The 24,621-nt window shown below is 40.1% G+C and overlaps 1 protein-coding gene across 3 annotated transcripts in view; it reads left to right on the top strand.

The window, feature by feature from the left end:
- Positions 1 to 24,621, top strand: part of phf21b (PHD finger protein 21B) — a 147,441-nt gene that overhangs the window by 104,664 nt on the left and 18,156 nt on the right. For all 3 annotated transcript variants that reach the window (XM_073059201.1, XM_073059199.1, XM_073059200.1), the window contains one exon: positions 11,848 to 11,870. In XM_073059201.1, coding sequence (XP_072915302.1) covers positions 11,848 to 11,870 — 23 coding nt within the window. The remainder of the gene's footprint in view (positions 1 to 11,847; positions 11,871 to 24,621) is intronic.

Raw genomic sequence — 24,621 nt, 5'->3', positions numbered from 1 at the left:
CTCTAGCCAGAGGGTAGTGAATCTTTGGAATTCATTGTCACAAATGAATGTAGAGGCCAAGTCTTTAAATTTTTCAATTAACAGGTATCTTTAAAACAGAGGTTGCTAGATTCTTGATTAGTATGGGCATCAAAGGTTACGGGGAAAAGGCAGGAGATTTGTTTTCCCTCTCAGACATAATCAAATGGCTGAGCAGACTCGTGGGGCTGAGTGGCCTAATTCTGCTCTTATGTCTTGTTTTATGGTCAATGACCTTTCAGTAATATTTCAAATGCTGTCTGAGATCCTGATTTTCTCAAGCACTTTCAGTTTTTAATTTTGGAAAGCAGTTAAAAAATAATGATGAAGATACAAGGAATTAGAATCTCTCTGGCCCCCATCATCTTATTTTTACTATGGTTCCGTTCCTTCCTACCTACATCTGTGATACATCACAAGCTCTTGATCTTTTCAAGGATTTCAGGTTCTCTGGCCCCCATCTTATTTTTACTGTGGATTTCCATTCCCTGCACACCTCCACCCTCCACCAGGAAGGCCTCAAAGCTCTCCGTTTCTTTCTGGACACCAGACCCAACCAGTTCCCACTCTCCTCCGCCTAGTAGAACTTGTCCTCACTCTAATTAATTTCTCCTTTAGCTCCTCTCATTTCCTTCAGACAAAAGGGCTGGCCATGGGCACTTGCATGGGTCCTAGCTATGCCTGACTGTTTGTCGACTACGTGGAACAGTCTGTGTTCTAAGCCTGCACTGGTGACCATCCGGCACTTTTCCTACGTTACATTGAATGTGTTGGTCTGCTTCCTGCACCTGTGATGAACTCGATTTCATCCAACTTACACCCTGCCCTCAAGTTCACCTGGTCTATTTCTGACACTTCCATTTCTCGATTTCACTGTCTCTATTTCTGGAGACAGCTTATCCACCAATGTCTATTATAAACCAATATACTCTCACAGTTACTTGGACTATATCTTGTCCCACCCTGCTATTTGTGAAAACACCACCCCCTTCTGTCAATTCCTCCATCTCTGCTGCATCTGCTCTCAGGATGAGGCTTTTCATTCTAGAATGAAGGAGATAACCCTCTTTCTCAAAGAAAGGGGCTTCCCTTCCTTGACCATCAATGCTGCCCTCAACTGTATCTCTTCCATTTCACACACATCTGCTTTCATCCCATCCTCCCCCCACCCTACCAGGAATAGGGTTCCTCTTGTCCTTATCTACCATCCCACCAGCCTCCACGACCAGCACATAATTCTGCAAAACTTCTGCCACCTCCAGCGGGATTCCACCAACAAACACATCTCTTCTCCCCTCGCCCCCCCACTTCCTGCTTTCCTTAGGGATAACTCCCTACGTGACTCCCTTGTCCATTTATCCCTCCCCACTGATCTCCCTCACTATGATTCAGGGCCCCAAACAGTCCTTCCAGATGAGGTGACACTTCACCTGTGAGTCTGTTGTGGTCATATACTGTGTTTAGTGCTTCCGGTGTGGCCTCCTGTATATCGGTGGGACCCAACGTAGATTGGGAGACCGCTTTGCCGAGAATCTACGGTTCATCTGCCAGAACAAGTGGGATTTCTCAGTGGCCACCCATTTTAATTCCACTTTCCATTTCCATCCCATTCCGATATGTCCATCCATGGCATCCTCCACTGTCGTGATAAAGCACAGATAGGTTGGAGGAACAACACTTATATTGTGTTTGGGTAGCCTCCAACCTGATGACATGAACATCGATTTCTCAAACTTCCAGTAATGCCTCCACCCCCCCATCCCTTCACCATTTCCCATCCCCTTTCCACCTCTTATGTTATCTCTTTACCCACCCATCATCTCCCTCTGGTGCTCCCCCCCCCCACCATTTTCCTCCTTTCTTCCATGGCCTTTTGTCTCTTTCACCAATCAACTTCCTAGCTCTTTGCTTCATTCTTCCCCCTCCAAGTTTCAGCTATCGCCCGGTGTTTCTCTCTCCTCTCCCCCCCCCCCACCTTTCAAATCTACTCTTCAGCTTTTTTCCTCCAAGCCTGCTGAAGGGTTTTGGCTTGAAACGTCAACTGTGCTTTTTCCTATAGATGCTGCCTGGCCTGCTGAGTTCCTCCAACATTTTGTACGTGTGGCTCGGATTTCTAGCATCTGCAGATTTTCTCTTGTTTGTGATTAGACTCTCCGTACTACAAACCGCATTTCCAGAAAAGTTGGGATATTTTCCAAAATGCAATAAAAACAAAAATCTGTGATATGTTAATTCACGTGAACCTTTATTTAACTGACAAAAATAGAAAGAAAAGATTTTCAATAGTTTTACTGACCAACTTAACTGTATTTTGTAAATATACACAAATTTAGAATTTGATGGCTGCAACACACTCAACAAAAGTTGGGACAGAGTTAAAGTAAGATTGAAAACTGCACAGAATATTCAAGTAACACCGGTTTGGAAGACTCCACATTAAGCAGGCTAATTGGTAGCAGGTGAGGTATCATGACTGGGTATAAAAGTAGCGTCCATCAAAGGTTCAGTCTTTGCAAGCAAGGATGGGTCATGGCTCACACCTTTGTGCCAAAATTCTTGAGAGAATTGTTAGTCAGTTCAAAAGGAACATTTCCCAATGCAAGATTGCAGAGAATTTAGGTCTTTCAACATCTACAGTACATAATATTGTGAAAGGATTCAGAGAATTCAGAGACATCTCAGTGCGTAAAGGGCAAGGTTGGAAACCACTGTTGAATGCACGTGATCTTCGAGCCCTCAGGCGGCACTGCCTAAGAAACTGTCATGCTACTGTGACAATTATAGCCACCTGGGCTTGGGAGTACTTTGGAAAACCATTGTCAATTAACACAGTCCGTTGCTGCATCCAGAAATGCAACTTGAAACTGTATTACGCAAGGAGGAAGCCATACATCAACTCTATGCAGAAAAGCCGGCGAGTTCTCTGGGCCTGAGCTTATCTCAGATGGACAGAAAGACTGTGGAACCATGTGCTGTGGTCAGATGAGTCCACATTTCAGCTAGTTTTCAGAAAAAACCGGCATCGAGTTCTCTGTGCCAAAGATGAAAACGACCATCCTGATTGTTATCAGCAAAAGGTGCAAAAGCCAGCATCTGTGATGGTATGGGGGTGCATCAGTGCCCACGGCATGGGTGAGTTGCATGTGTGTGAAGGTACCATTGACTATGAGGCATATATTAGGATTTTAGAGAGGCATATGTTGCCATCAAGGCGATGTCTCTTCCCGGGACGTCCATGCTTATTTCAGCAGGACAATGCCAGACCACATTCTGCACGGGCTACAACAGCGTTGCTTTGTAGACACAGAGTGCGTGTGCTTGACTGGCCTGCTGCCAGTCCAGATCTATCTCCTATTGAAAATGTATGGCGCATCTTGAAAAGGAGAATCAGACAATGGAGACCACGGACTGTTGAGCAGCTGAAGTCTTATATCAAGCAAGAATGGACAAAATTTCCAATTGCAAATCTACTACAATTAGTATCCTCAATTCCAAAACGATTAAAAAGTGTTATTAAAAGGAAAGGTGATGTAACACCATGGTAAACATGCCTCTGTCCCAACTTTTGTTAAGTGTGTTGCAGCCATCAAATTCTAAATTTGTGTATATTTACAAAATACAATTAAGTTGGTCAGTAAAACTATTGAAAATCTTTTCTTTGTACTTTTGTCAGTTAAATAAAGTTTCACATGAATTAACATATCACAGATTTTTGTTTTTATTGCATTTTGGAAAATATCCCAGCTTTTCTGGAAATGGGGTTTGTAATTTAGCATAAAGCAAGCTCATTCAATTCATTGACCCATACCAATATTTATGCTCTATAAACACCTTCATTATTTTTTTTCAACTACTCCTAATTAGTTTAATTTTTGTGTCTCTTCTTTCCTTTTGTTTGCCTAACTTTTTTAAAACTCCTAAGCTGTTCATGTCACTAAAACACCTGTCTGCTACTTCAGTCACCTTTTTGAAATAATTTTAGTTAGTTTACTAAGGTTTGTCTTGTATTGGCAGTTTGCCTTCTTTGAAGAATATCACCAAGCTATAATAGTTTTTAAGATTGGCAGCTTGTCTGGTCATTTTCTGGTGCTTGTCTGTCAGTAATTACCTGATTTAAAAAATGCATTTTCAAAATACATTATGTTTGAATTAGTGCCATTAAATTTACCATTTGATAACCAGATAGTTTCCCCTAAATTTTAACTTCCCATTCATTGAGATATTTTCAATGAAGCAAACAATTTATTTCCATGCAGCATCTCTCTATATTCCCTCTTCATTGGTTCAGATATCCCATATAATTCCTACAAAGTAAATGGGCAGCAGGAAAACAAGCTGACCTGTTTCTATTGCTAACTGGTATGTCCAATACTTTGCAGTGGGTTGTGACTGGGAAAGTGCTCTTGGCACAAAATATCTTTTTTTTTTGCTGAGCATGTTGTGCTTCTCATCCCTTTATTGACGTGTTTAAATATTTTGGCCAGGATGAAAATTAATATGGACCTAACGATAAATTTATACAAATTCAGAAAGGCATGTTGCACGCTTTGAGGGTTTCCAACTTACACCACCTTTCATCTCTTTTTGAGTTTGAGGTTATTCACTATGAGTTGCTGTTATGACATTCTGATAACACTTTCTTGGTTAGATTAGTTTATGGAAAAAACAACAAAAATGTAATATAAACAGGAGTCTCCTAGTGATTCCTAGTGAATATTCTACCATTCATTAAGATCATGGCTGACATTTTACCTCAACATCATTTCCAACCAGTAATTCCATATACCCTTGCTTCCTCAATAACCACAAACCTATTAATCTCAGTCTTGAATATAGTGAGTGACTGAATTTCCACAGCCTTCCGAAGATTCTCTACCTTCTGAATGATGAGGTTTCTTCTCATTTCAGTCCCAGACAGCCAGACTCATTTTTTTGGGTTGTAACTCCTGATTCTAGCAACTCTAGTATTAAGAAACATATTAGATGTTACGGGCACCTATCCCCTCCAAGCCATACTTTAATAAGATTACCACTCTTTGAAGCTTGGGAGCATAGGCACAGAATACTCAATCACTCCAAAGGGATCAAATTCACCAACTTCAAAATGAATCAGGAAAATCTTTGTTAGATTCCCTTTATAAAAGTATATGGGAGACCAGAACTGCTCACAATATTCCACATGTAGTCTTGCTGGGGCCGTTTTGTATTTGTTTGTCTTCTGAATTCATTGATCTACGTACATTTATTTTTTTTGTATACTTGCATACAGGTGTTCCCCCCTTTACAAAGGTAGAGCGTTCCTATGAAACCTTTCTTAAGCCAAGATGGCGTAAAGCGAAGAACCATTAATTTGCATGAGAAAAATCTTTGTAAAAGTGAAAATCCTCTTTGTAATGTGAAGACGGGTTACTAATGTAGGTCTTTTGTAAAAGCGAAGTGGCGTAAAGCAGGGGACACCTGTATTCATATTCTAGTTTCACCAGAATGACATCCCATATTATGTTTCTTTTGTACATCGTAATCAACCCAATAGGTCTGTGCTAGAGCTTCTTGCAGAGAAATCCTATCAGTTCTATTTCCCCCTCTCACTTCACTGAAACCCTACAACTTGTTCTCTGTCACATCATAACATGTCCTTGTCCACTAATTTAGCCTGTCTCTATTCCTGTCAGTCCATAATGCTACCCAACTTTGTATCATCAGTAAACTTAAATATAATTTACATAGCCCGTCATACACACCATGAACACTGCCACACCTTTAAGCACCCCATTCATCACAGCTGTCAATCCATAATGACCCATTTATTTCTACTGTTTTCTGTGTTATCCAATCATCAGTCCATGACACTATTTTATCCCTAGTCTTGTGCTCTTATTATTTTTAATAATATCTTCACCTGCAGAATTGAAGCCCTTTAGAATTCTAAATATACATTACTATTTGTGACAATTCAAAAGAATATAACAGATTTGTAAATTAAGATTTTTTTTTCATAAATCCATGTTACCTTTGCACCTTGTCATTAATCACCAAGTGCCCTGTTACTAATGAATGAATTCTAGCCTTTTCTCAACCACTGATATCAGGTTGTAAGGTCTCTAGTTTTTAATATACCTTCCATTCTTTGGTAACTAGGACTTTTGAATTTTGGCTGATGACAAGTTGTATATCCATTTTGCCCATACCCACCACCTTCAAAGACTTGGTATATAGATCATTAGATCTTCGGGATTAAGCAGGTTTCAGTCGCACTAATTACTCTATTACTGTACTTAATTTAAAATTAGTGCTAGTTTATTTGAGCTCCTCATTTCAAACCCCTTGAAGCTCTTTGTGCCTTCTATAATGATGGACTTTGAATATTTGTATAATTTCTCTATCCTTTCCATGATTCCCAATATAATTTGTCCCATACAATTTATAAGGGCCAACATTAAATTTTCCTGTTCTCTTATTTGTTCTTTGTTTTATCATGCAACTTTTGTTTCCTTTTCTGTATCAATCTCTTAGTTTTCACTTGAATTCTAAAATCTTTCTAATCCCCAAGCTTGCTGATCATTTTGGTGGTAAGGGAAAGGAAAGAGAAAAGGGGGAGAAAGAAAGCTAGGATATCATTCAGTTTCATTACTGTACTATAAACTATTAATTGATAATTTATCCTAACAGTTTAAATATGTTAAACACAAAAGTACACTGCAGATGCAGTGGTCAAAGCAACACGTACAACACGTTGGAGGAACTCAGCAGGTCGGGCTGCATCCGTGGAAATGAGCAGTCAACGTTTCGGGCTGAGACCCTTTGTCAGGACTGAAGAGGGAGAGGGCAGGGGACCCTATAAAGAAGGTGGGGAGCGGGTGGGAAGGAAAAGGCTGGTAGGTGCCAGTTGAGAGACCAGTGAGAGGAAAGATCAAGGGGTGGGGGAGGGGATAGGCAGGAAAGGTGAAGAAGAAATGTAAGGGGAAAGCACTTTGTGTAGTAGAAGAAGGCAGAATCATGAGAGAGGTGATAGGCAGCTGGAGGAGGAAGCAGAGTGAAACTGGGATGAGGGAAGGGAGAGGGAGGGAATTACCAAAAGTTGGAGAATTCAGAGTTCAAGCCAAGGGCTGAAGACTACCCAGACAGTATATGAGGTGTTGCTAAACCTCCCTACACCTACACCTCCTCTCTTACCACCATTCAGGGCCCAAAGCAGTCGTTCCAGGTGAGGCAACACTTCACTTGTGAGTCTGTCGGGATCACCTATTGCATCCTGTGCTCCCAATGTGGCCTCCTCTACATCGTCGAGCCCCAACGCAGATTGGGGGACCGCTTTGTCGAGCACCTCCGCTCCGTCCGCCGCAACAGACAGGATCTCCCGGTTGCCACCCACTTCAACTCTGCTTCACATTCCCATTCAGATATGTCCATACATGGCTTCCTCTACTGCAGTGATGAGGCCAAACTCAGGTTGGAGGAGCAACACCTCATATACTGTCTGGGTAGTCTCCAGCCCCTTGGCATGAATGTTGAATTCTCCAACTTCCGGTAATTCCCTCCCTCTCCCTTCCTCCGTCCCAGTTTCACTCTGCCTCCTCCTCCAGCTCCCTATCACCTCTCTCATGATTCTGCCTTCTTCTACTACACATAGTGCTTTCCCCTTACATCCCTTCTTCACCTTTCCTGCCTATCCCCTCCCCCACCCCTTGATCTTTCCTCTTATTGGTCTCTCAACTGGTACCTACCAGCCTTCTCCTTCCCACCCTCTCCCCACCTTCTTTATAGGGCCCCTGCCCTCTCCCTCTTCAGTCCTGACGAAAGGTCTCGGGCCAAAACGTTGACCTCTCATTTCCACAGATGCTACCCGACCTCCCGAGTTCCTCCAGCATGTTGTACATGTTAGTTTAAATATGTTACAAGGTAGGCACGCCCATTTGTGTTTTCTGAATTCTGTAATTTGGGCAAAGACAAGCTGTTATAGGTTAACCTGTGTGTTATTTTGTATTTGTTCTTATATTTATCATTTGATGCAAATTTTCAGAGGATTTCCCAATTTTAATTTTTACCCATATGTGGTGCTGTCTTTTAAATTTTAGTTGTGGGTCACTTTTGAACTTTCCCATGTGTCTGTTGATTCTTCCCCAGTTCAATGGCAACTCTCAATGTCCTGGCTTAAACCATTCATTTGAATTTTGGATGGTATATTTTTACAAAGAATCACAGGCTACATCACAATAGGAGGCCTTTTACGCCAAGTATGTATTCTATCCATGAAAAATCCAATCCTTCCTACTTCTTGAAAATGTTTTTTAATTTCAGGTGCTCACTTCCTTTGAATTTGATTGAATCTTCCTTCACCATCTTACTTTTCCTGATAATGAATTCCAGTTCCTACCCACTAGCCGCATAATAGTAGTATGTAAGATATTGGCATGACATGGGTGATTAGTCCTTCCAGTGTTCACTTGTTGCACATTCCATCCAATGTTTTCATGACAACAGAGAATGTTCAGACTGTATATTGGCATTTGGCATCACGTGTTTATCCGCCCTATTTGTATGGTATTTCAATGCAATATAAAAAAAACAAAAAAGTACCTGTGAAAAGTTGTTAGGTAACCAACATGTGCTGATTTAATAAAAATCAAAGCAGAATTTTTAAGAGAAAACTTACCTAGTTTTTGACACATTTCTATATTGATTTTTTTTCATCTACTTTGATAAACATTTAAATCAGTGAGTTAGGGAAATTTAATTGATTGAAAGTGGTGTGTCACCAGGCAATAATCTAGTTGCATGCTAACTTCTAATATCAAGTAAACAAGTTTCATCTTCTTTCTTCTGTCTTTCCTGGCCTACGAAGTCATTAATAGGTTAGTAGATTAATTGGTCATTGTAAATTGTCCTGTGATTAGGCTAGTATTAAATAAGTGGGTTGCTGGGTGGTATGGTATGTTGGGCCAGAAGGGCCTGTTCCGCACTGTATCTCTATTATTTATTTTGTTTTGATTTAATCTGTGGTATCCTGTACCATAGATCTGATTTTTTTTGATTTGGTTGTTCAAGGTGGCTTCAATCACTGATCGTAGAAAATAATGGCAGTTGAGTATTTTGAAAATGATGAGAGATTACGAAGTGTTGATGTTCAAACCTAGCTGGTGTGTCCCTGAAAGCCAACATGCAGGTACAATAGGAAGGCAAATGGCGTGTTGGCCTTTATTGCTGGAGGATCTGAGTACAAGAAAAGTTACTACAGTTCTATAAGGATATGACAGGACCCAATTTACAAAGAATGTATATTTGTGGTAGAGGAACTGCAGCAAAGATTCACCAGAAGAAATTTGGCCCCATTTTGCACTTCTCTTCTAAATGGATTAGTCCATAATTTGAAAACGTGAGCCTCCAACCCCCTCCCCTCCTGTTCGGGATTTCTAAACCAGAGGAAGCATCATTCCCACATCTGCCCAGTCATCGTGAAAATATCAGGTTTATGCACAAGGGTGGAAGTGGTATCAGAAAAAGAGAGAGATACTGGAAATGAGACAATGGAAAAGACGATGTTTTGGGCTAACGCCCTTTCATCAGGACTGGAAAAGAAGGGGGAATGTAACCAGAGTAAAAAGTGAGGGTGAGGAGTACAAGCAGGCAGGAAGTAATTGAGCCCAGGTTATATGGGATAGGTAGGTAGCTAGGGGTGGGGGCTAAAAGGAAACTGTGTGATGCTTGGAAGAGGCAAAGGCCTAAAGAAGGAATCTGATGAGGAAGGACGGTAGACTATGGAATAAAGGGAAGGAAGTGGGTAATCAGAGGCGAGAGGGGGAAAAGAAGAGGTACAAGGGCCACCATAATAAGGGAAAACAGAGGGGAGTGGTAACTGGAAATTGGAGACTAATTGTAATTTGGAGATTACCAAGACAAATGTTCCTCCAACTTGTATCTGGCTTTATGGTGGCAGTAGAAGTGGCCATGGATAACATGTCAATGTGGGAATGGGAAGTGGAATTGAAATGGGTAACCACTGGGAGTTCCTGGCTGTTGAGGCGGATGGAGCAGGTTGCTCAATCTATGTCAGGTCTCACCAATTGTAGAGGAGCCTGCATTGGAAGCACTGCTTGCGATAATTAACACTGATGGACTCTCAAATGAAATACTGCCTCATTTGGAAGAACTGTTTAGAGCCCTGAATGGTGGTAAGGGAGGAGGTGTGGGGGCAGGTATGGCATTGTTACAGGGATAAGTTCAGGGAGGGAGATCAGTGGGGATGAACAAAGGGGTTATGGAGAAAGTGATCCTTGTGGGAAAGTGTGGGGGTTTGGCGAGATCCTATTGGGGATGGTGGAAGTTGCAGAAAATAATGTGTTGGATGTGGAGACTTGTGGGGTGGTAGGAGAGGATGAAGGGAACCATATCCCTATTATGTCAGGTGGTGGGGATAGGGTGATATGGGTGATGGCACATTGATAATAGTGGAAGGAAAGCCTTGTTCTCTTAAAAACGATGACATCTCAGATGTCCTGAAATGGAAAGCCTCTTCCTGAGGATAGATGTAATACAGTCAGAGGAACTGAGAGGAGGGAACAGCATTCTTGCAAATGTCATTATGAAAGAAAGTTCTCGTCAAGGTAACAGTAGGTGTTAAAGGGTTTGTAAAAGATGTTGGTAGATAATCTGTCTCTGGTGATGTCTCCCTTGGCCACTTCCACCTATCATCTCCTAACTTCTCAGATCATTTCCTTTCATCCCCCATCACCTGGGCTCACTTAATTTCTGCCAGCTTGTCCTCCTCTCCCTCCCCATACCTTTTTATTCCATCTTCTGCCTCCTTCCTTCCAAACCTAATGAAGGGCCTCGACCAAAAACATCAACTGTTCATTTTCCTTCTTTAGATGCTGCCTGACCTCCAGCATTTTGTGTATTGTGACAGATACACTAGACCTATATATTCTAGAGTCTAGAAGAGTTTAAAAAAAATGTACAAAATTAATTGTGGAATTTATACATGTTCCATTCCAACCAAGATGCTCATCGAATCTAGTATTATTTGCCAGTATTTGGCCTATGATCTTCTAAGCCAGGGGTGGGAAACCTTAAATACAAATGATTTTCTAGCATGCGTTATTCATTAATTTGAGGCAAAACGTAATTAGATGCATTTAAATGGATAACTCCCATATTTCAAGATTTTTATGGCATTTATCTGGCCCACCGTCCGCTAATTAATATGCGATCCGGCCCACAGAGGCAAAAAGGTTGCCGACCCTGTTCTAAGCCTTTCCAATCCACATACTTGTCCAACTATCTTAAATGTTGTTATTGTACCTGCCTCAACCTCTTCCTCTGGCAGCTGATTCCACTTGGACACTACCTTGTGTGTATTTAAAAAGAATGGCCATCAAATTCCTCTTAAATCTTTCCCCTCTCACAAAAAAATATATGCTCTCTAAGTCTGAGCTGGAAGAAATGGAGATGAAGTTTTCTCAGGCTTGAGAGTACAGAGCTAGAAGTCATATTCTCAAAATAATGAATAGATCATTTGGTACTGAAATGAGAAGAAATTTCTTCAGTCAGTGAATGATGAATCTTTGGAATTTTCATTGATTGGAGCTATAACTGAAATTGGAATATTTTTAGTTCTAGATGAATCAAGGGATAAGGGAAAAGGACAGGAAATGATGCTCCTGTTGAATAGTGAAAAAGGCTTAAAGAAGACCCAATTGTGTGGTTGTACTCCCATTTCTTATGTTTTTTTCTGTTACTTAGTCTGATCACTAATTCCATACTACTGATCTGGTTTATATTCTTTAAACCAGCTCTTTCTAATATGTTTTACCTCTTTCCTTGACACGCAAGCCAATGAGGAACTTTGTTGGAAGGTATGTTCTCTCCATTCTGTGGTTTTTCTCTATTTGAATCTCTTGATGTTCAAATCCAAGAGATATTTATTATGTCCAGTGTATGAAGTACAGGACTAATCCTTTCAACTTATCTAAAGGTGGCTGCATTTTTATTAAGAAAAATTGTTGCTTTTATCACTTATGACAGTGATGCGATCTGTTTGGGGCAATGTCCTAGTGAGATTGCAGCTACATAAATGGAGCAGTAAGTTATTAGAGAACCATATAATTTTTGAAGAGCATATTTTGAAGTGTGAGTATGAAGATGTAAAACTTGCAGTGGTGTATTATAATTGACAGCATTGAGTTCCAGCAATATTTAGTTTTAATAATTTTGAAGAAGCTGTGTAGGCTTTTTAATCTGGGAATTGTCATGGAATTGACAGCTCAGGAACAGCCCTTCATCCAACTGCATCAATGCTGATCATTTTGCTTATCCAACTAACCGGCTTGTCTGCATTAGATTATTCTGTGCTGTGCCCATTCAAGTGCCTTTCTAAAAGTTACTTAAATTTAATGGTTGTAGTCTATCTCCTCTACCAGTTAATTTCGGATATCAATCACTCTGCTTTATTATAAAGATAACTTCCCCCTCAAATCTCTTTAAAATCTCCTTTGTCTCACCTCATATCTATGTTCTCTTGTTTTTGATACCTCATTCAAAAAAGATATTGACTATTCATCCTATTTAAGTCTCCTATAATTTTGAGTAACCCCTATCTAGTCATGTCTAAACCACCTTCACTCTAGAGAAAACAAGCCTAGCCGATCAAATCTCTTCTCATTGTTAGGTAACCTCCAATCCAGACAATAATGCAATATATTTCCTCAGCACTGTCGCTAGTACAATTATATCCTTTCTATAGTGTGGCAATCCAAACTGCACATAATACTGTTAAGTACACTATTGACTCTTGAAAGAATGCTACTCCCTTCAACCAGTTCCTCTGTTTCTCCCTCGTCTGTTCTGACAATGAGAATTTTCCAGAAAAATTACCTGCTAACTGTTGATCCTGTCTAGTGAAGTTGCAATTTCTAGTCCCAACTCTATTCCCAGGTTCTTCTCCCAGGTGAGGCATCGCGAACCTATGGCACACATGCCCAATCTATAAAACAAAGAAATTTGTTGGTATGCACAATGCAGTGCTGCCACTCAGTTCTTTAAACCCCACCCATAAAAGGTACACATACTAACTTGCTGCTAAATAAAGCAGAAAATGATGTTTTACAACTAGAGAGCAGTGAGATATTTTCACAAAAAAGTTCTCACATCAGCTAAGTCCCAGCTGGATGGTTGCAAGAATGTGACATTAGATGGTATGTTTTGAAATCCTTGCAGACCTGGTGACATCAATATTTGGATAGTAAATGGATACAATAACAGTATTATGTAGAAATGATAGAATTAAAAAAATAATAATTTTGAACCGGTTTACTAAAATGGTTCCTTTATTTAAATCTGTCTCTACTTATACTTTTAGTAATAGTAAAACAATGAATACTTGTAAATAAGCAACAGGATTCATCCTTTTTTCCCTTAAATAAAAGTCCATAAATATTAATGCATTAATCAGTGATGACCTCTGCTGAAAATTACCATGGCAAATTAGAAGATTATCACTAATTTGGGCACATGCTCTCAAAAGGTTCCCACTCAATTTGCAGGTGAATACAGATGAGAAGTATCTGCATTGCTGTGATTAAACCAAAACCTGTACCTGCTTCGTGATTGAAAGTGAATATTTTGAATAGTATCAAGGGCTTTTTTCCCTCCCTAAACTCAGTTTGTCCAAACTGTTCACTAAAAAACTGTTTACTACAAAGTAAGTTATTCATTAGAATATTTTAAATAATTTCTATTATGCATCATATTTTATGATTGTGGAGAATCCAATCTAGTTCTGATACTGGAAAATGTTTATTTATTTATACGTTGTTTTCTTATGGAGTTAATATTAAACTAATGCAGTTTAATTTGACTTGCATCTAAAATTAATAAAATGTTGCTAGTTACCAGTTCATGACCAGATTCTGGTTTGATGTATAGTTCGCAAAGACTTTATAGCTGGAAAATTCAGTGGAGGCATATATAGACTTATTTATTATAGTCTCTTCAAGATAATACCAGTGAATGAGCACTATTCAATTGAGCTTCCAGTTCCAGTGAAATGCATGAATATTACGTAGTACCAGGTTTTGATTCCCAGATTTCTTTTTAAATGCATCTGGCAATGTAGCAGTTTTAGAGCTGTAAAATATTACAAACATTTTGAAACATACAAAAGTCACAATACAGGGGAAAAACGAGTTAGTCTCTGATAGCATTGAAGGTAGGTGTGACTGAATCATGAAAAGGGTGATGATAGAAAACACACTTACTGGGAATCAAAACTTACAAGGGAAAAGACTTGAATGATGTAGTGTCTTTCATGGCTTCAGGTTGTATCAAATAATTTGACAAACAGAAGTACTTTTCCCAAAGTTAGTCAGTGTCATAATGTACAAAACATAGAAGTTAATTTACCTGCAGCAAACTTCCAGCACATTGATATGATTCTGATCATTCTATTTTTGCTGATTAAGGACTAATTATTGGGCTAGTCTGGCTGATGACAATAACTACCTTTCTATTCAAAAAGGTGTTACAGGATATTTTATGTCCACTTATGAAAGCACATAGGGTTTCAGTTTAGCATCTCTTGCAAAAGATGGTTTCTGTCAGAGGAACTCAAAGTTAAATTCAAATGTTCAAAGTGAATTTATTATCAAAGTGCGTATGTCAGCATTTACAATGCTGAGATTCAATCTCTTTCAGTCATTCATAGTAAATACAAAGAAACAAAGAAAAATAAGAAAAATAATAATAAATAAGCAACAGATATCAAGAATGTGAGATGAAGAGTCTCTGAAAGGTTGTGGGAACAGTTTAGTAATTTGGGCAAGTGAAATATCCCCTCTGGTTCAAGAGCCTGATGGCTGAGAAGTAATAACTGTTCCTGAACGTGGTGGTGTGGGTCCAGAGGCTGCTGTACCTCCTTCCTGATAGCAGCAGTGAGACGAGAGCATGGCCTGGATGGTGGGAGTCTCTGATAATGGGTACTGCTTTACTACGATTGCACTCCATGTAAATGTGCTCAGTGGTGGGGGACTGCTTTACCCATGATGGATTGGGCTGGATCCACTACTTTTTTTGTAGGCTTTTTCATTCAAGAACATTGGTGTTTCCATACTATGTCATGATGCAGCCAATCAGTATACTCGCCACCACACATCTATCAAAGTTTGTCAAGGTTTTAAATGACATGCCAAGTCTACACAAATTTCAAAGAAAGTCGAGGCACTGCCGTACTTTCTTCATAATGACACTTGTGTGCTGGACCCAGGATAATACTCTGAAATGATAACAAGGTTTAGTTCTGGATTACCTCTACCTCTGATCCCCCGATGTGGACTGGCTCATGGACCTCTGGTTTCCTCCTCCTGAAGTCAATAATCAGCTCCTTGGTCTTGCTGACATTGAGTGAGAGGTGATTGTAATGGTTTCACTCTGCCAGAGTTTCAACCTGTCTCCAATATGCTGATTCGTCACAACCTTTGATTTGGCAAGTGACAGTGGTGTCGTCGGTAAACTTAATTATGGCATTTAAGCTGTGTTTAGCCTTGCAATCGTAAGTATAAAGCTTCTAGAGCAGGGGGCTAGGCCTCCTGTGCTAATGGTGAATGTGGAGTTGTTGCCAATCTGAAATGTCTGGGGTGTGCAATTGAGGAAATCAAGGACCTAGTGCATAAGAAAGTATTGAAGCCTTAGTCTTGGATCATATTGATTAGTTTTGAGGGGTTGATAGTTCTGAATGCTGAGCTGTAGTCAATGAAGAGCATCCTGATGTAGGCATCTTCACTATCCAGATGTTCCAGGGTTGAGTGAAGAGCCAATGAGATGACATTGGCTGTGGACCTGTTGTGACAAAAGGCAAATTGGAGTGGATCCAAGTCGCTCCTTAGGCATGAGTTGATATGTTTCATCACCCACTTCTCAAAGCTCCTCATCACAGTGGATATAAGTGCTACTGAATGATAGCCATCGAGGGAGGATGCCACACTCTTCTCAGGCACCAGTAAAATTGAAGTCTGATTGAAGCAAGAGGGTACTTCAGACTGCAAAGCGAAAGTTTAATGGTATCTGTGAACACTCCAGCCAGTCGATCAGCATAAGTCTTTAGTACTCGGCTGAGTACTCTGTCTGGGCTGGGCTGGTCACCCTCCTGAAGGATGCTCACACAGCCTCAGAGACTGAAATTACAGGGGTGTCATTGGCTATGGGAATTCAAGAAGATGCCTTCACATTTCAATGAGCAAAGTGAGCTTAAAAGGCATTAAAAGGCTTCTGGAAGCAAAACCTTGTTGTCTCCTATGTTGCTTGGTGCCCTGCCCCAGCTATTCAGTATCTTTCAGTGATTCAAGTTTGGTCTGGAATTGCCACTTTGTGTGTGAAATGGATTTCCGGGTGTTGTACCTGGACCTCTTGTATTTTACTTGATCGCCAGATTTCAATATCACTGATCCAGCCTGCAGCAAATTGCAGGAGATCTCTTGGTTTATCCAGGGCTTTTGGTTGTGGAAGACTGAATGATTTTGTGGGAGTCATTCACATCTTCTGAGTCCTTGAACAAAGTCCAGTCCACTGTAACCATTCCTCTGCTTCCCGCAACCACCTCTTTGTTGTTCTTATCCCTGGAGTCTTGCTCTTTAGCCTTCGCTTGTATGCAGGTAGAAAGAAGACACACAGATGGTCAGATTTCTCAAAAGTGTGGTCTAGGATGAAACAGTAAGTATTCCTAATTAGAGTACCTTGTGCTGCAGGTGATATGTTAATAATAACTGGACAGGGATTTCTTCAAGCAAGCCCAATTGAAGTCCCTGACAATGATTTGAAGAGTATTGGGGTAGGTCGTTTCTCATCTGCCAATCGATACAGTCAAGATATTGAGTACCTGCTTAACGTCGGCTTTTGGTGGTATGTAAATTGTGGTCAGAATCATGGAGGATGGAAAGTGTTAAAGTGTTTAATTGAAAGACAACCTATAGTTCATTCACATTGTATGGAGTTAATGACAGGAAAGCAGTAATTACGAAAGAAAAATAAAATGGCACTAAACTGCAATCTTAGGGTCATGCTTGCTCACTTAATAGAAGTGGTAAATACTACTTTTAAGCAATAATCCAAAATTATCCAGTTTTCCTAGTTTACAGGAAATTGCACGTTGAGTAGCATATACCGTAAATTAAATTACACACGAGCAAATGAGTATTTCACCTGAAAGGGATTCTTGACAGTAGAAAAGAAGCTAAAGAGGAGGTATTACATCTCCTACACTGACATGAGAGGTTGCTATAAGATAAACTTAGGCGGTGACGTAAAATGAATCAGGGTGCTCCAGAGAGAAACCGTATTAAATACTGGCATTGCCAGGGAAATGTCAGTGATGACTTGGGATCATCCACTAAATAGCATCATAGAGACATACAGCACAAAATGCTGGTTAGCCTGGTTTATCCATGCTGATTGAGATGAATATTATGCTAATCCTATTTTCATGCATTTGGCCCATATTCTTTTCCTTTCATGTCCATGTACCTTTTTAAATGCTGCAGTAACATGTTTCTACCATTATCCTCAAGCCATTTGTTTCATAAAACCACCACTCTCTGTATGGAAAAAGTTGCCCTTAAATATGTCCCTTTCAACTTTGAACCCATGTCCTCCAGTTTTAGACTTATTTGAGGCCCTCTGTTGGTCGGAGTCGACCATGGATGTTACATCTGAGCTGTCTCTGTGATACACAAGCCAGGGCAGTGCAATATGGAGAACAAGCTCCATGCAGCTGATGAATCCAAGGGGAAGGAAGAGGCCAATATAATTTCCCACCAGTGGGCTTGCAGGAGTTGCCAGTCAGTGTTGAACTCAATGTAGGGCTGCCTTTAGGGACTTCAGCTCCAAATATTTCCTCAGGATTTACTTGTGAAGCCTTCCCATGAGTGGATATAGCCGCAAGGCAGCGGAGGTTTGAGATCTGAGATTTTCTTCTAGATGAGCTGCCAACCACAGCTAATGAGCTCTATCTGCCTGAAGTAACTGGTTAAAGGTGCCATTAGCTTGTTTTTGCCCCTTTTCTTGTAGTAGAAACAGTTCCACTGGACATGAAGGCCAGGAGCTGCACATGGTTGTCAGAGGATATTTGAGACTCATGCCACTGGGAGCATTTAATAGGTAGTGCGAGCTTATCCCCACTACCACCCCAAGCTATAACAACCTTCTTTACCATTAGAAAAATACTGTGAATTTCTCTCCTGTTTATGTTCCTCATCATTTTATAGATTTCTGCAGGGCAGTCCTCGGCTTCCTGCGTTACAGTGAGAACAATCTGTTGGATTCTGAAGTTTTAATCCAAGGTTCATTCAGGTGTCAGGAAAGAGGCAATAAGCTTGTTGATTCACAATCATTCTAATAAGTTGATAGAACAGTTGAAAAAACATTGAAACTGATAGCAACAGAAGTGGAAGATAGTAGCAGAAGGCAGACCAGAGGTTAAGATGGCACTGCCAAAAATTCCATTCATATTCGTAGATAAGAATCAGCCAATTAGAAAGCCTTTATTCAAGTAATGCAGCACTGGTATGATCAAAATCATACCAGTGTAACCACTTGGGAACACTCTGAACAAACAAGTGCATATACATACTGTAGCCACTAGGAAACATTAAACTGTTACTTCAATGTAATAACTACTTAACATACAAGCAGATAGTTAATTGTTGAGCTGCAAAAAACAAAGTCTAAAAATAATCTAAGAATTAAACAGTTGTATCTAATAATCACCCTTTTGATTCAAAATTGCACATTTAGAATCATAACTTCTGAAAATTAAGAGGCAGGAAGATCTTGTAGTATCTAAGGAACTATAAAATAATCAAAAACTAAGTTAGGAAATATCGAAGGATATATTCTTCAGTGTTCATAGCAATATGTCATTCTTAGACGGATTAGTAAGCACACTTATGGGCGTTTAAACTATTGTAATATTGTTCGCTCTTAAACAATTAAAAAATAGAAATTACAATGAGAGGTATTAGTATGAATAACATTACTCGCACTATTGAGTAATCCCGGCTTTCAAGACTTAAGTGGATCTGGTCAAAGAAATTCCATCAGATTGATGTATTTAAACTGCTTATTTACAGAAATGATCAGGCAAATTAGTTATGTCTTCAGACTCATCAGGTATGTCAGTACAATACTCCTTGCCTATAACCACATATTCTCCTCTTAACTGCTAAGAGAGGATCTAATGCCTTATGATACTGAAGAACCATCTTACACATGGGAACCATTTCTGTTGTTATTTTTCCCAAGGTATCAGCAGTGTCATTGCTTACCCTTTCTAAGGCTGCAGTAACATTTGTAATCTCTCGTATACTCCTTGCAACACCATAAAATGGGAATAAAATTGATGCAAAATAATGTCGTTCTGAAATGCCTTGTTTTACTTCTTGGCTCGAGAGGTAAAGTTAAGGGCTGTGTGTGGTGTGTCTGTCAGTCTGTCTGCCTGCCTCATGGCAGAGAAAACATACCATAAATTACAAGACCTTAACCGATTATATGCAACAGAGTTGTCGGCTCCAGGCTCCATTTCTGCACATAAACTGCTTATTGTTCCATGAACTTAGACCATTTCTTCTTACTTGACAAGGGCTTTGTTGAATTGTAATATTTTTCTGATGGATATCATCAATGAAAATTCCAGTCATTACATTTAGGACAATGTAAAGTATAATTTTATGAACTATTGAACTATGCCCTACTGGATCGGTACTTTTTGAACACAAGCAAAAATCGCTTTTATAGTGAGCACATGAAAATATTTAATAGCTTTGTCATGAACATAGGAATAGTCAGATATGATATGATTTCCTAAATCATGCTGATTATATTTACATAATTGATCCAGCTTATGACAGTATGTGGGGGGCATGATCATTGTAGATTTATTTTTCACTTGAGGATAGTGAATCAGGCATAGTGTCAACATTGCTGTTGCTGGAATGTTTAATGAAGAGGATGCATGTTTGTTCTGGATCTGCAGGAATGCCTAGGACTGACTGGTTATTTTGACATGTGTGGTATATATTGAGATACTCAACAGCTGGAGACATTAACAGCATCAGCAAATTCATGTGATACAAATATAAATTGAGACATCTCAGCTGGCACATTGTAAGTAGGGAATGTTGGCAAAAATATAACAACAATAAATGATATTAGAATGAACTTCATAATGTCTAGTAGTTGTCAACTTGCTTGAAGTCTTTTGGCTGATTTGTGATTTGCTCTCTGTAGCCCAGCAGTGTAGGCATTGGGTCAAGAGGTTACTAGAATGTTAACCACAGCACTTGTCATCAGGCACCACTCTAGCTCACTTGCAGTGCTTTTACCTTCTACCTTCACCGCTGAGTTGATACTAAACAGCACTTGATAAGTTCCCAGTGGTTCCTTATCCAGTTTCTTAATCTGGACCCATTTGCCAGGAATCAGGGTGTGTCCTCATTCTGTTGGATCACTCCTAGTGGCAGAACCCCCAGGAAGCAGACTGGGCAGCAAGGGTTATATGCACACAATTATTAACTAACTTGTCTGCCATAATGTATATATCAGCGGCTCTGAGATTGAGGGCTTCCAGCATTGACATAGGATGCCCTGTCACCACCTCGAATGGACTCGTTGTAGTTTTCTTCGGGGTTGCTCTGATGCTGCACAAGACCATTGGCAGAGCTGTAGGCCATGGTACACCTTCACCATGATACTTTGTCATTGTTTGATTCCATTCATTCATTTGACTTAACCTGATGACTGATGTAGACAATGAAAATACCTTTCAATGTTCATCAGTCAACATAATTTCTGTCAAATGCTTCCAGTGGAATTTAGTTCTTGATCAGTTTTTGCTGTGTTTGTAGCAGTGGCTTTCCTTGCAGGAATAGTTTCCACCCGTCTTGAAAACCTTTCCACTATTACCAGTACATACGAGTATCCTTGACCCTTTGGCAAAGAAATGTAGTCCAATTGTAAGTGTAAAAATGGACCAGATAGGGCAGGAGCACTTAATTGTGGTAGCTTTTCTACTACTCCACTGTTTGTTTTCTGGTATGTCATGAATCTTTTAAATGTTTGTCAATCTTGTGCACTGAACTTTAAATTCCACTACCAATAGCAGAATCTGTCAGTTATATATGTGTGTTATGACTAAAGGAAAAATGGGTGGAGTCACGTAGCACTTTAGTGCAAGGGTGTTTATAAGGTACATCAAAAATCAGACTTACAAAAAATTAGTGAAAATAGTGAAAAGAAAATTGCCATATTTATAAAAAGATAATCTACCAGAAAGCACAATAACAGCTCCCCTCGAGCGATGAGCTCCGTTTATTAGGCAACAGGCCATATTATCTTTAATTAAACACAAAGTTAACTTAGATTACATATGAATTAGAATTTACAATCACATTACAAAATAAACAGAAGAATCTGCCTTAAGTACAGTTTACAAACAACATATACACATTTACCTATCCCCATTACTAAAGAAGTGAAATATTCTGCTGTGTTTGGCGAGAACAGTGCCATAAAGCCAACAGGAGCACATCAGCTCAGTTTAGGACCCATTATGAGAATGCTTTGGGGGAAGACATTGAAGTGCGTACACTCAGTGCAACAACAGCAGAATGATGAGGCATATTTGGGTGTGTGTAAGGAGTGTGTTTACCGAATGTTGTCCATCACGTTACCACCTTGCACTCCTGCAGCAATGATACTCAGCAGCCAAGACTGGCAGTCTCCAGTAACATTTGTGTTTAAGGTGATGAGAGGCATTGATCGTGTGGATAGTCAGAAGCTTTTTCCCAGGGCTGAAATGGTTGCCACAAGAGGACACAGGTTTAAGGTGCTGGGGAGTAGGTACAGAGGAGATGTCAGGGGTAAGTTTTTTTTTCTCAGAGAGTGGTCAGTGAGTGGAATGGGCTGCCAGCAACAATGGTGAAGGCGGATACGATAGGGTCTTTTAAGAGACTTTTGGATAGGTACATGGAGCTTAGAAAAATAGAGGGCTATGGGTAAGCCTAGTAATTTCTAAGGTAGGGACATGTTCGGCACAATTTGTGGGCCGAAGGGCCTGTATTGTGTTGTAGGTTTTCTGTGTTTCTATTTCCTTTACCTGCTTTATGGTGGACATAGAATTTGAAGGTTTGGAGCTCCAGGTACCACTGTGTCACTCTGGCATTACAGTACTTCATTGTCTGAATCCATGTTAGTGCTCTGTGGTCTGTGTAAAGGTCAAACTCCCTGCCAAGGAGGTAGTACCAGAGGCTGTCAAGGGCCCACTTAATGGCCAGATGCTCCTTTTCAATGATGTTTTCCCTTGGGAGGAGTTTTCAGCTCAGGTAAAGGGCAAGTCATTCTTATCCAAGTTCTCTTTGGGGCAGCACTACCCCAATACCTTCTCCTGAGGCATCCACCTGGACAAGGAACTATTTGTTAGTCTGGGCTCTGAAGAACAGATGAAGAATATGTGAGCTTGAAGGGCTTAAAAAGTGGTTTCACACTTTTGCATACCAGAAACAATGGTCCATCCAGCTATTTGAATTCCTCTCTAATAGTTGAGGAGCCATCAGTGTACAGAATCAAATCTTTGGTAGAGTAATAACACAGATGATGCTGTCAGTCTCCATGTTCTTGAGTTAAGACTGGGATTATGTGTTTCTCATTGACATACCAGAATCAGGTTTAATGTTTCCGGCATATGTCATGAAATTTTTTAACTGAACAGCAGCAGTACAATGAAATACATGATAATATAGGAAAAATAAATAGTAAATCAATTACAGTAAGTATATATGCATATTAAATTAAAAACAGTGCAAAAACAAATAAAAGTGAGGCAGTTTTATTGGGTTCAATGTCCATTTAGGAATTAAATGGCAGGAGGGAAGAAGCTGTTCCAGAATCACTGAGTGTGTGCCTTCAAGAAGGAGGTACAGAAGCCTGATGGTAACAGTGAGAAGACAGCATGTCCTGAGTGATAGGGGTTGTTAATGATGAACGCTGCCTTTTTGAGACAACACTTGCAGAAGATGTCGTTGATACTGTGGAGGCTTAGTACCCAAGATGGTGCTGACTAATTTTACAACTTTCTGTCGCTTCTTTCGATCCTGTGCAGTAGACCGCCCCCCATACAAGATGGTGATGCAGTCTGTCAGAATGCTGTCCACAGTACATCTGCAGAAGTTTTTTAGTGGCTTGGGTGACAAACGTAATCTCCTCTGTCCCTGCCATCTTTATAGCTGCATCAAATGTTCGGACCAGGTTCGATCCTCAGAGACTTGAAATTGCTCACTCTCTCCACTTCTGATCCCTATATGAGGATTGGTTTGTGATTCCTCATCCTATGCTTTCTGATGTCCACAATCTTTGGTCTCACTGTTATTGAGTATATGGTTGTTACTGCAATACCACTCAACAAGCTGTTATATGTTGCTCCTGTACACTCTCTTGTCTCCATCTGAGATTCTGCCAATAATGGTTGTATCGTCAACAAATTTATAGATGGCATTTGATCTATGCCTAGCTACACAGTCAAGGGGATAGAGTAGAGCAGAGCAGTGGGCTAAGTACATATCCCTGAGGTGAGCCAGGGTTGATGGTCAACAAGGAGGAGTTATTAATACCAATCTGCATATATTATGGTCTCCTGGTTAGGAAATAGAGGATCCAATTGCAGAGGGAGGTGCAGAGACCTAGGTTCTGTAGCTTTTTGATCAGGACTATAAGAATGATGGTGTTAAACGCTGAGCTATAGTCAGAGAACAGCATCCTGACATAGGTGTTTGTATTGTCCAGGTGATCTAGGGCCGTGTGAAGAGTGTTTGAGATTGCATCTGCCATAGACCTGTTGTGATAGGCAAATTGCAGTGAGTGGGTAATATAGGGTAAATGGTCTACCTGTATCAGGCTGTAGGTGCAGTATACGATACGCATTTAAAGTTTGAAACACTCTTAGTTGTTTTTCCTTAAGAGTCATAAGATTGTTTGAGTACTTGCTGCCTTTCAACAGATTGTTGAATGCTTGAGCAATGGTTGATGGGTCTGTCACTAGCTTGTTAATACATTGATCAGCAATGGTTTCATCTTCAGTCCCGCGTGTCTTCACTTTCTGGGTTTTTATTAGAGCAAGCTGTGGCATAGCTGTCAATCTTACTGTTTCATCACTGTCATCCTCATTTGAGTCTCTAGGGGCTGTTGCAGAGTTTATGTGATGTCCATACTATAATTCTTTGAAGCTCAGATGATGTTGCTATCTCGGAGACGAGGGCTGTGTTTCTTTTTTACTGATCTGTTTTTTCAAAATAGTAGCACATCAGTTTTCCAAATCCTGATTTCCATCCAATGATGTATTGAAGCCAGAACTAAGTTAGTGAGAACTCAGACAAATTGGAACAGAGGAAGTTCTTATTCCTTCTGTTGCATGCTGCAAATTCTACTTTGTCTGTGATTGTTCCAAGTCCTTAAACTTCACAACCATGCTCGCCGACTACACCATTTGCTGGTTTCTGTTGTTTCAATACAAGTTTCTTCCAGAAGTCAAAAAAGAGGCACAGACTTGTTGCTTCACAGTCATTTTACTCA

The sequence above is a fragment of the Hemitrygon akajei genome, chromosome 10, assembly GCF_048418815.1.
Source record: "Hemitrygon akajei chromosome 10, sHemAka1.3, whole genome shotgun sequence".
In the NCBI taxonomy this organism is placed as follows: Eukaryota; Metazoa; Chordata; class Chondrichthyes; order Myliobatiformes; family Dasyatidae; genus Hemitrygon; species Hemitrygon akajei.
The sequence above is the reverse complement of the archived record's forward strand: the minus strand, read 5'-3'. Positions and strand labels throughout refer to the sequence as shown.